Source organism: Takifugu rubripes, chromosome 12 (assembly GCF_901000725.2).
Source record: "Takifugu rubripes chromosome 12, fTakRub1.2, whole genome shotgun sequence".
NCBI lineage: Eukaryota > Metazoa > Chordata > Actinopteri > Tetraodontiformes > Tetraodontidae > Takifugu > Takifugu rubripes.
Window position 1 is genome coordinate 5,090,881 of NC_042296.1, and position 12,104 is coordinate 5,102,984.

At 45.0% G+C, this 12,104-nt stretch overlaps 2 protein-coding genes across 4 annotated transcripts; both read right to left on the bottom strand.

The window, feature by feature from the left end:
• Positions 1-153: 153 nt before the first annotated feature.
• On the bottom strand, positions 154-3,222 carry LOC101066044 (tissue alpha-L-fucosidase-like). The gene is made up of 7 exons (XM_003968969.3): positions 2,798-3,222; positions 2,205-2,339; positions 1,867-2,110; positions 1,586-1,786; positions 1,327-1,517; positions 1,025-1,124; positions 154-940 (listed from the first exon to the last, which is right to left on the bottom strand). The coding sequence occupies exons 1-7, from the start codon at positions 3,154-3,156 to the stop codon at positions 803-805; spliced, it is 1,368 nt and encodes a 455-aa protein (XP_003969018.2). The 5' UTR covers positions 3,157-3,222; the 3' UTR covers positions 154-802.
• Positions 3,223-3,435: 213 nt separating this feature from the next.
• On the bottom strand, positions 3,436-6,440 carry zbtb8b (zinc finger and BTB domain containing 8B). 3 transcript variants are annotated; one of them, XM_003978754.3, is made up of 5 exons: positions 6,312-6,440; positions 5,679-5,870; positions 4,567-5,470; positions 4,267-4,445; positions 3,436-4,131 (listed from the first exon to the last, which is right to left on the bottom strand). In XM_003978754.3, exons 1-5 carry the CDS (start codon positions 6,354-6,356, stop codon positions 3,865-3,867), a joined length of 1,587 nt encoding a protein of 528 aa, XP_003978803.3. In that variant the 5' UTR covers positions 6,357-6,440; the 3' UTR covers positions 3,436-3,864. The 3 variants fall into 3 exon arrangements, with proteins under 3 accessions (XP_003978803.3, XP_011618431.2, XP_029700714.1); XM_011620129.2 differs by having other exon boundaries at positions 6,307-6,411; XM_029844854.1 differs by having other exon boundaries at positions 6,256-6,383.
• Positions 6,441-12,104: the final 5,664 nt, after the last annotated feature.

Sequence of the window (12,104 nt, forward strand, 5' to 3'; positions counted from 1 at the left end):
AGGACAGGTGAACAAAGGGCACCTGACGTGGCGCTTGCGGATGGTGTTACTTGAGGTATTTAGTTCCTCACAGAGTGGTGCTGAGTGTCTGCAGTGTGAAATAGCACTGCTTCTTAAGTTGATTCAAATGTCACGGGAACGTTTGCACTTTATTCATAGGCCCCATAAGTTTTTATTTAAAAAAGGACAATCTGTTGCAGTTTCACCCTTATCATCGCTTTGGCAAAACATCTAATGTTGCCATTGGCAGACAATTGTGATTGCTGTGGAGACGCTTTGTGTTATGCTCATGTTTGTTCATGGTTGAGATCATAGCAAGAGGACTAGTGTACTCAACTTGTTAGGTAACAATACACACCTTGCCGAACAGAACTTGCATATTGTCGTCCGACATTGTTGCATTTAACATTGTTGGCAGCAAAATTAAGATTTTATTGAATTACAAGCTAAAAAAAAACAAAAAACCCACAAAGCGAACATAAAATCCAGTGTATCACATAAGCATGTTCTATCTAAATAACATTAGCATCTTACATATGACAGGATACACACTCAGTAAACAGGAAAGTTAAATGTCAATGCATCCAAATCCGTTGCTGCTGAAAATAATCATTTATTAAAGAAATGTATCCAAGCATTGACAGCGTCATAAAAATGACAAAGAATATAAAAGTATTATGGAAACCTGAGTCAGATATATGGTATACTGTATATGTCCCTTTAAAAACTCTTATACCTCTCATACACACATTATGAAGGTAAAACACGACTGGCTGTTGACCTTTTCTCATTTCTCCTGACTTTAGGACACCTTCTCCAGCTTTAGGCACCAGGTATTAGCAGGAGATGCTGGTTTCAGGGGCAGAATTATCAGCAAGCCTCCTGTCTTTGACACTGGTGCCCATATTAGTGGTTTACTGGGATAATCCATGAGGGTGACCTGTGAGTGTAAAAGAATAACAGTTTAGCTTTATGACTAGAAGTGAAAAGGGTTTGAAGGCAGATTCAGAGACCAAGGACTTACTCTTGTGGATGCAGACGTCTTTGGCCCCATGAGCTGGAGTAGATTTTTGTCCGGCCAGCCGAGGAGGATGGCATAAACCGTACTGTTTTTGGCTGTGTACCTACACAGTAACAACAAAACACAGGGTTTAAGTCAGACTGGAAATGCATTTGAGGGGTCTTAATTCATCAACACATTATTGATAATGTGCTCGTTCTACGAATATGAATCACATGCTTCAAATTTCCAATCAAAGTAGCAAATATCTTTAATATATATAACATATATTTATTTAAAAAAAAATTACATTATATTTATCTTACCAGACAGTGACAGTGGTGTTCTCTGTCTGCACCCTCCAGGGGTTGGAGCCATAGATGGCTTCCCCATTGACCTCCAACCAGGCACCAAGCCCCCTCAGCCTCTCCTCAAACACAGGAGCAATCATACCATCTGCCGTTGGTCCAATGTTCAGCAGGTAGTTTCCCCCAAGTGCCACCACATACACCATGTCCTGGCAAGAGCAGATCCACGTATAATTATCCCAGAATCCCGATTAAGCGACGGACTTTCGTCTCTTACCCCAATGACTGATGGCAGGTCCATGACCTCTTTCAGATTCATGTTTCTCCTATAGCCCCATGAACGGGTGTCCATGTTCTGGCATTTCTCCCATTTGTGATTGGGTACAGTTGTCGGAGTGAACCTGTCGGCACAGTTGTAGTAGCCACCATGTCTGCAAGAGCAGCCCCGACCCCACCTGTCATTGGTAATCACCTCATCCTACAGTAAAAAACAAGTCAGCAACAGCAAAACAGGCCCTCGCCATACTGCAATAAGTAAATATGGGTTCAGATATTTACTTTGACCGGACTGTCATTGTAGAGCCAGGCCAGAAACTGGGTGGAGTTCCAGTAGGTATCTGGTGCTTCCCAGTCCCCATCAGACCAGATCAGATCTGGCTTGTAAGTTATTACAAGGTCCTTCAGCTCTGGAAGAGTCTTTGTGGCAACAAAATACTGTGACTTGAAACCAGAGGATTTGTCAACCACATAGAGGGGATGGAACCATTCGTACAGAGAATGGTAGATACCCATGCGCAGTGATCTGACAACACAAAAATGAAGTCGTTTTCAATTATTTTCCTGACATGACCAGTTGAGATTTTGTCACAAGCTCGATGCTTATTCTTCCTCCTCACCTTTTCTTTACAGCCGCAGCCAGATCACCAACCAGGTCGCGATGGGGGCCCAGGTCCACGGAGTTCCAGTTGAATGAGGTAGAAGAGGGCCAGTTGGTAAAGCCTTCGTGGTGTTTGGCTGTGAATACCACATACCTGTAAAGAGCACCAGAGGCAGCATCTTCGTCTCTTAACTCACCATAAGATCGTCTTATTAGTCCCACAGGAAATTCTCAAAGAAAAATGCCATTTCACAAATACATGATTTCTTTTTATTCAATATTCTGATTATACGTATTATTTCTAATTGTTATTTCTTGCACCTAGTGACTAAACGTACCGGGATGTTTTTGTAAGGTTCAAATGGGCGTCCGTTGATGTCACGTGACTATTTTTCACAAACCTATACACTTTAACAATTTCGCCACTGATTATCACTGCTTTTGTCTGCTTAAGAAAATGACTTCCTATATCTACTTTGATATCCAGCTAACAAATTCTGAGTCCTGAGTCAATCGTGGCTGAAGTCAACAAAAACTGACAATGAAGTTTTGAGACTCGTAAGAGGAAAACCAGTCGGTGTACATTATTTTGGAGATCTTTTGCAACTCTACCTGGCCCCAGAGGCTTGGAATAAATCTGCCCAACTTTCCGGGTCGAAGAACTCTGCGTGAAAACGAGGCGCAAAATCGGCGTAGGTGAATCCGGGCGGGTAGTTTTTCTGCATGAACTGGACATTTTCGGGAAGCCCCTGGGCGCGCCACCAGTACCAGAACCATTCGCTGTACTGTCCGAAGCCGGGAACCGAAAAGACTCCCCAGTGGATGAAAATCCCGACCTTGGCTTCATCGTACCACTTGGGTAAGGGTCTGGCGTCCAGACTAGTCCAGTCTGCGGTGTATGGACCCGCGCATCCTCCCCCCAAAACGAGGAAGTTTAGAATTAAATATTTAATCCGAACTACGGGCTGCATTTCACCGGAGTCTTCTACTCAGACGGAAGATCCTGAACCATATAGTCATGTGACACCCGCCTGTCACGTGCATTTCACCGAGAAATTATAGAGTTGCGACAGGTGATGCGTTGCTTTGTCGCCCCCTGCTGGCGACGGACGCCACCCAGTCCAATGGCGCGCAAGACGCAGTATAAACTTTTAACTTTCGCCCCCCCCAGACATTGACTCTTACGGAATCTTACTAATAAATGCTTGCTCTGCCAAAAACATGAAGTGAATTAATGCAGAAAGCAAATGCATGGGTACAGAAAGCCTTTATTGTGACAACATCCATAGGAGACGCTGCAAACGCATGAAGGAGCAATCTGTTCAGGAAATCAGAAATGACAGATAGTTGGAAAAAACATGATTTCTTAAGAAGTTTTGCCAAGTGCAAGTCATTACATGTAGACTGCTGAAGCAGTCAGTGATTACAACTAAATGGATCTTACAGTAATAAATTAATTTATCCATAAAATAATCCACAATGATCACGAAAGGTGTGCTGGAAGCACAGCACTTCCAAGGTACCCTTGAGAAAAGTACCAAATGTCCAACATGCTCACAGACGGCCCTGTAATGAGCCGGTAACTTATCCAGGGGTGTAAACTGTCTTTGCCTGTATGCAGCAGGGATAGGCTCCAGCACCCGACCCCACAAGGTAAAAAAAGAGGTTGCTTCCTGCCTCTAAAGCATCTGTTTTTCTGCCAGGTCCTCCACCCTGCTAACCTCCACGTCGTCCATGTCGTCTATAAAGCTGGACCAGTCCGCACTGCCGTCACCACGGTCCACGGGCTCCGGATGGGTGGCGGGTGGCTCAGAGTAGCCGTGAGTAGTTGTCACACAGTTGCAGCTGTCGCAGATGCCGAAACGTCGGAGTCCGGGTGAAATGTTGGATCCTGTGAAGGTCCGCCTGCAGCTCTTGCATGACACTGGCCAGTCCTGTCTGTGGACCTGTCAGTGGTCCACACAGCAATTTATGCAAGGAGCACTACCCCCATATCTGTGGTTTGACTTTAATAATATTCCAGCACTTTATTAAATAACAAATAGGAGCTAGTTACAATGTCACCACCCTGGGGTACTTACACTGTGAGTATGGCTGCGAAGGTGCTCCTGGCGGGTAAATCTCTTGCCACACACTGGGCAAGGATATGGCCTCTCTCCTGTGTGGCAGCGGATGTGTCTCTTCATGATTCCCTTCTGCTTAGCAGTGTACGGACAGAACGGACACTTGTGAAGTTTCACCGGCACCACCAACCCATCACCTGCATGGGGAGAAGACACAGCGTTAAAATCCTGATGGAGCCTGACTCTGTTTAAAGATAATTTTACACTGTTGTCACTGTACTTATGTCAACCCCAACCACCAGAGAGAGTGCTAACTACCTGCGTCTTCTCCAAGCCAGTCAGACTGGATCTCTAACATGGAGGATCCCACAAACCCTCCGCTTTCATCCATTCGCCCTCCTGTGCTGTTCATGAGGCTGTGGTTAAATCGATTCCCCAGTCTGTCCACCAGGCTGGGACCTTCACTTCTAGAAACAATCTCCATCAGCTGCCTGGCATTATTAAAGGAAGGGCTGTACCCCAGGGAAAAACGCTCATAAGAGGGTGATGGACTTGATGGAAGTCGTCTGCTGTGAATAGAGTTATTGAGAGCTGGCGCTGGATATAAAGCCAGATCTTTGGTATCAGGAGATTGTATGTGCTCCTCGTCAGGATCATATTCAATTTTGGGGTTCACCAGCTCTGGGGTAAGACCAGGTGAGGATGTGTGGTTTGTCTGGTCCACCTGATGCTCCTGATCCCCACCCCCAGAGTCAAATTCTTTTTTGGAATGGTAATCACCGTCAATGTTCCTACTTTTACATGGAGTTGTGGTAACAGGGATAGGCAAGGCAGTTCTAGCTGAAGTCTGACTCTCTGAATGTAAACCCGACCCTCTTTCTGCCTCCGCAACCTGCGAGTGAGGCTCTGCAGCCTCTGCACCACTGGAGATGGTTGCAGCTGCGGTGCCACTGTCTGGACCCGCCGTTCTGTCCTGTGCTTGGTTATCCTTCTCTCTTTTCTTCTCCTTCTCCTTGTTGCATATTTCCAAAGACGAGCGGATGTATTCCTTACAGAAGTTGACCAGATCAGTCATCTGCAGGTAGCTGGCTGCTGACATCACCTCAATGACATTTGTTCTGTTCAGAGCCAATCGGCCAGAGTATAAGTAGTCCAGTATTATAGAGAAGGCATCAGCTGTGACAATGTCCAGTGAGGCTGTGCTGCAACGCTGTCCGCTGTCCTAAAATAAGATGGAAGAATAAGTCAGAATTTTGAAAATTATGTCATTAGCTCTCCTTTCCCTTAAGTCTGAGGGAAGCCTGAATGTAGCGGTCTTTACTAATGTAACCCCGAAGAAATCACGTCTGACTCATAACAACCCTTATCATAATTGCTACATTAACAACACAATCACACAAATCAAATTCTCCTGAATCCAACATTCTTACTTGCAGATAATGAACGAGAAGAGCCCTAAAATAGCCGCTCCCAGCGAACAACACATTACGATGGGCTTTGAAGACACGGCCTTCGACGAGGATGCTGCAGTCACAGAAGAAATCTCGCTTACGCTGCTCATTTAGCTCAAAAAGCAGCTTGGACAAATAGAAAGGAACTTCCATGTCTGACTGCAACAGTCCCTGTCAGGAGAGTGGAAGAAGAAATTAATTTAATTGCAAGCCAGAAGAGGCAAAACAAACAACTCGATTCCTATAACATTCTTGTTACTATTCAACAAATCACAGACCTTTAAGCTGCAATTTTCACCCAAAACATCCAGATTTAACACAGCAATTTTGCATGAGGCACAGGAAAATTTGCATTTGTGTAAACAGCATATCATGTGTATGATAAGTTATAAATAAAGTCTCATATCTTGTAGATCAAAGCTGAGACATTCACATTTTTACAGGTTTAGGACATTTAAACAATACTGAATGTGGGCTGTTACAAGCTAACTAGTGATGCTAATTTCGGAAACCTAATTGCGATGTCATGTTTTTTTAAAAAAAAAACAACACACACCCGGCCTACAGAGAACCCCGACACAAAATAACCATAAAAACAAAAACTTGCCGTACAAGTTCCACTTTAAAACGTGTGGAAGGCAACAATACACCAGACATTTGAAAAATGTAGAACAGCCAACAATTTCCGCTTTACTCTTCTTCGTCTATTTTTTTCCCGGGAGATCAACCACGTTGTGAATGCTGCCCTCCAGTGGGTAACACTCATAACTCCATTTGCAGGTCCAAGTATTTTTTTGCAAACTTTCACCTTATACTTTCATTCGAGAAATATAGAAGTTTTACACTAACACAAATTCCTATTCTCAGCTCGTCCATGGAATGTAGCTGAACTGTAATATTCTGATGATATATATTATTGCCATACTCATATCTTTATAGATATTGCATCCCTATACCACCATACTCAGCCCACCTGGTGGGAGACCACCTGAAACAGATTATTAATGACTTCTTCTGACTGTGATAAACAGATTGATGTATAAAATATATACATGTATAGTTAATTTCGAATAAAAGATGGGCAAGTAGATGAGGTAAGAATGTAAAAGTTTCATAAGTCACAAGTAAAAGTTTTGGACTATCTAAGCAGTTTATTAGTCCATGCTGGATTTAGTGAAGGCTTTCCAACATGAAAAAAAAAGTAAAACCAATTTGTCCTTAAAAGGCCACAAAAAAATCACCTTTTCAGCATCTCATAAGAGGAAATATATCACCTCCACAAGTGAAATTGGTTTCGATCAAGCAGCAGCACCACCTTCTTAAGCTAAGTGTCTAAAATTTGTTTAATTAATCTTTTAAATACTACGAATATAATGTTCAGTTCCCCAGATAACCAGGACCAGGTCATTACACTATACGCGGTGCGCCCTCTAGCGGCTGCATAATGTAACAACAACATCTGTATCATTAAATTCAGTTAACAATTCAGTCATTAAAAGCCAATAAAATCGACTGTTTTGACTGTTTGAAAACCAAGGTCCGAAACTGTACAGTATAAACTTTTTAAAATGAAAAATGCACCAACAAAGAAACAATCTTTTCATATTGCACAGAGAAAATTAAAATACCACTTCAAACAATTCTTTATCATGTTAAACTAGATTCTTGAAAGTGCTTCACGTACTCCTTTGTTTCAACCTCAAATTAAAAGCACTGACAAAGGTCAAAAGTTTAATCTTTAATTTCTCGAACAAATAACCTTTAAAGTCCTGTGTAGGAACCTCTGCAGATCAGCATCCTCTTCCAGGCGCCTTGGCTTAATTTCTCTGTCATGCTCTACAGAACTTTTTATTCCTCCTCCATTCCAGACACATTTTTCCCATTTCCAGACGCAGTCAGAGCGAACCAGAAGTTCCCTCAGTATTGTGCCACACCCTTTTCAGCACAATCCCCTGCACTTAGAGATGTTTTTACGCTGATGGATGTAGACCGAGCAACTTATTTGTTTCAGATATTTTCCCATGGCGGTGAGGGCGAGCACAAAAAGCCTCACGGAGGCCCGGGGAAGCCGCGGGGTAGGCGCACATCAGCCTCCGTCCCCACTCTCTTTTGAAAGTGAAATTTATAGCCTTATAAAAACTCTATTCACACTTACAAGCACTAAACATAAACAAGTATAAACAGACTCGGCCCCTGTAAACTTGACCCAGTGGACCATTGTGTCCATCCGAGGCTCAGCTGGAACCGGTTGAACTCCGCCGCGACGCTGCCCGATGACCTTCTTCTTGCTCTTGCTCGGGGAAACACAAGGCCTTTGTTTTGGCCTTTTGTTGACATATGGGCAGGAAACTCCCGCTGCAGCACCAACGCTGGTTTAGTACAATGCTGCCCTATATTTGCGGCAGTTTAATGCTAGTTTACACCCAGCATACCTTTAGCAACAGATTTACGATGATGTTTTTCCTTTGCATCGCGATGGCATGTGATTCTGCCTAAAAAGTAAATATAAATACGTGCATTGTGTCTCAGCCGCCGCCGTGAGGCCGACGGCTGGCACGGAGGGCTCCAGCATCACCCTTCTGGATCTCTGCGGTCGGCTCCTCAGCACATAACAGCCACTTAGGCCGGCATTTTCCCAGGCTAAGACAACACACCACGGTGGTAGCGGGAGCCGCAGAGAGGGACTGATTAAAGAGTGGGGACAATGGAGGGAGAGAGAGCGCGGTGGCATTTTCCGTCGCTGCCGCTGTCTCCCAGGGGGGACCGAGTATGTGCCGTGAAACGTTTGAATTATCCCAGAATCTCTGGAATTCAGACGGAGGCACCGCGGAGAGGACCCTCCACCGGGGATCAAAGAGACTGGAGAGGAGTGTGGTGGACTGGTGGTAAGGTTGAGCACATATAGGGGAGCGTGTGTGTGCGCGCGGGCGTGTCAGACAACTCACTTGTGACAGATAAAGATGATGTTTAAATATGAATCATGTTCTCTTTGATGACTGTGAACATGAAGTCATCAAACGGAGCCTTTGGAATTTGGGTTTTTTTATATTTGGGGTCTGAGGGTCAAGGCGAGAAGGAAGCATAAAGGCCTCACCAGGATGTGTGTGAGGTGTGCGCGTGTGTGTGCATCTGTGTAAATAATCTAATGAGACTGCTCTTAATGGGCTGGGCACCATTGGTGGCAGACAGGAGGAAGAAGGACAAGTGGCGTTCCGCCTCCATCTTTCCCCGCTTTCCATCCATAATTATCACTTGATGTTCTCCGCCACTCTGGAGACGCTTTCCTCTCTCGCTGGAAAAGGAAGCGCATGACAGTCCGAAGTAAAGCTGCCAGACTTTTGATTATCGTATATTTAGCACCAGAGCGGGGTTGTAAATGGAGCCGTAGCGACCGCAAGCTTCCGGTGGCGAAGGCCCGCCGTATGGGCTGGTCGTCTCAGCCGCAGACAACTCCTGAGATCAAAGCTATATTTGCTCTGTGCAGCTCGCAAGTCATCCTCAAAGAGTGTGTGTGTGCATGAGCTACCACAGAGTGTATAGAATTACTTCACTGTACAAGCACGCCTTTAGGCTTGTCAGGTTTGCATGAACATCTGTTGGGTGTTCATTTTCTGAGACTTTCTTCATGCCTGGCTGACCGAATCTCTAACTGTAGTCTGCGTATTTCATGTCTGACGGTCCTTAGAAATGCAGTCAACATAAATATATGGGCTGAAGTACAGCATTGTCAGTAACATGCAGTGAGTAAAACTGTTTCCGTACTTTATTTTGAAGGAAAATGTTCTGCTTGGATGTTTTTGTGCTGCTTTATTTGCTATTCCCCCCCCCCCCCCCCCCCCCCCCCCCCGATTCTTTCAGAATTCTTTGTTTCACAATAGGATTTGAAAAAAAGTCTCTTTTTTTATTACTTGACAGAGGAAAATCAGAGCTAATCCAACTTTCTAAGCAGTGAAATTACGCAGTTTATGATGGATTTATGGAAATATGCATTTTCCGTTTCTTTAAATTAGGTGACATTTATTAAAGTGAGTTCCTTTTAATGACAGATGCACATTTAATTTCCTGGCAGCTCCTTTATTCAACTTTCCTGAGTTTTTATAATTCAATAAAGAATAATGAAGGATAAAAATACAGGTGACACATTCCACTTTACCTTACCAAATGTTCCATAAACAGGAAGAACACAGGTTCAATTTACCGCCACTGTCATTTTCATGTGAAATTTTCCTTTCTTTCCCTGCACACTCACTGTAATCCCCTTCTGAGAATGCTAAAAATTGCCCGCTCGTGCACGGGCGGCGAGCCTTTCTTTTCAAATGCTGCCATTCGGGGGCTTACGCTTGCTCTCCTGAGCTGCCACCAGCGCGAAGTGTCGGCCGGATGGCCCCGTGATAAGGCCGCAATCTGAGGTGCAAAGTTATAGGGGGATTTGGCAAAGTGAGAGGTTGTCAAAGAGGGTGAGGGTTAGTGCGGTGAGAGCTAAACCTGGGATGGAAGACCGTTTCCTGGAGTTCTGGTGCAGTGAGCGGGTCATCAAGGTTGCATATTTGTAACATTTTCTATTCTCTGCCTTTTTTAGAAGCTCTCAATAACAGAAGGTTGCTGCTGACCAGCTGACGCTGCGCAATAAAACCGGGTGATCGGCGGCTCCACCGTCAGCAGAACTTGTCTTCCAGAAGCTAATATTAGGACGCCTCTCTTCCCCCGCCTCGGCCATCGAAGGGGGCACACGCGGGCCGGAGGGACTAGAGCGGATTAGCGCTCCGCTCTTTCATTTTTCACTCCCCTCAGTTTCCTTCGCCTCTTCCTCTGCGTCTCCACGTGTGATGTGGCGGCGGAGTCCAAATGAACTGATTAGGGATCAGTCACGGCACCAAATGGCATTCCTTAAAAATAGTAGCACTTTCCTTCTTTCTTTTTTTTCTTTCTTTCTTTGAAGATTTCGGGGCATCCTCAGCCTGGAATCACATCCAGACCCCGGCCCCTGCCTTCATCTTGTTATTGGAAGTTTGTTTAAACTCATGAGGAACGTCGGCTCGGTCTGGGGGAAAAAGGCAGGATCCCTTTGTTGTTCTTGTTGTTTTGGACTTGTTCGCATTGTGCGCGTTTTCCTTTCGGTGCCAGCTTTCGCCGGCGCCTCCCCGAGAGGGCCGCGAAAAAGATACGGGCCGTCCTGGCGCGGCGCTTTACAAATGACGGGGGGGGGGGGGGGCAGGAAAATATGGGGGGGAGAGTAGAAACAAATGTGGATGGATCGGTGGGAGGAGGAGGATGGGTATGGGGGCCGCAACCCCCCCCCCCCACACACACACACACACACACACACACACACACATTTGAGGCATAAAAAAGAAAACAAACAGATAAACATGTCTGACATAAAGAGGCTGGTTTCCGCGGCGACAACACAATGGCTGCCTGTGGCTCTTGGGGCCCTCGCCGTCCCGTCTGGGGCCCGGCACCAGCGAAAGTCACCGCAGTCACAGGGCCCGTCAGCATGTGTGTGTGCGCGTGAAACATGGTGAATGTCATCACGAGTACTGTGGGAACCGCCATGAAAGAGACCCCACTCAGAAGCCACAAAAGTTCTTTTCTGCTTCTTCTCCTCGGCTTTTAGCTTCTTTATTTATCTGAGCCGGATTAGGAGGGAGGACTCTCTCTCTCTCTCCCTCCCTCTCTTTCTCCCTCTCAATCTCTCCATCTGTTCTCTCTGGTTCTGCAGGCCTGACCCATCACCGCAGCCCTCTGCCCTCTTGACTTCCCCAAACCTCCATGTCAGACGCTGTTGTTCTTCAGCTTTATCCACACTCCGTATCAGCTGAGCCGCAGCTTCTTTTTTTTCAAGATCCACTTTCCATGACCGACTTGCTGCTGGTGCCTCAAAGACTAAATCCAGCTCAGCCCGAGTGAAGCACACAGACGGTTCCGCGCATATTTTCCTCCTGGGTCTGGTTTGGACTCGGTCAGGGCCCATTGCCATGCCGATCCTTTCCTGACCTCACAGACCGACGGTGGCAACGGCCTCATGTCGATAAGCTGCCGTGCGACATTTCAACATTTCTATACACACAATCTCCAAAAATAATTGAAATAATAATAATTGAAAATATTCTAATCAGGCAAAACTGCACTGAAAAACGGACCCTGAAGCATGAAAAATGTGCAAACAAGATAGATTTTCATTTAAAAATCAGATTTAAAACATTAACCATTGTAATTAACAAACTGCACCTTATGCATTTATAAAACAAATATGCAGAAATAAGGGTATTTTTATGTGGTAAAATGAGAACATCCTGTGTTTTTCTTGCATACTTTTGGAGGTTTCAGTGTCCTATAAAACAAGGACTGGGTTTTTGTCACAAACTATAGAAACTGGATTATTTTTTGGCTTTTGTATTTGAA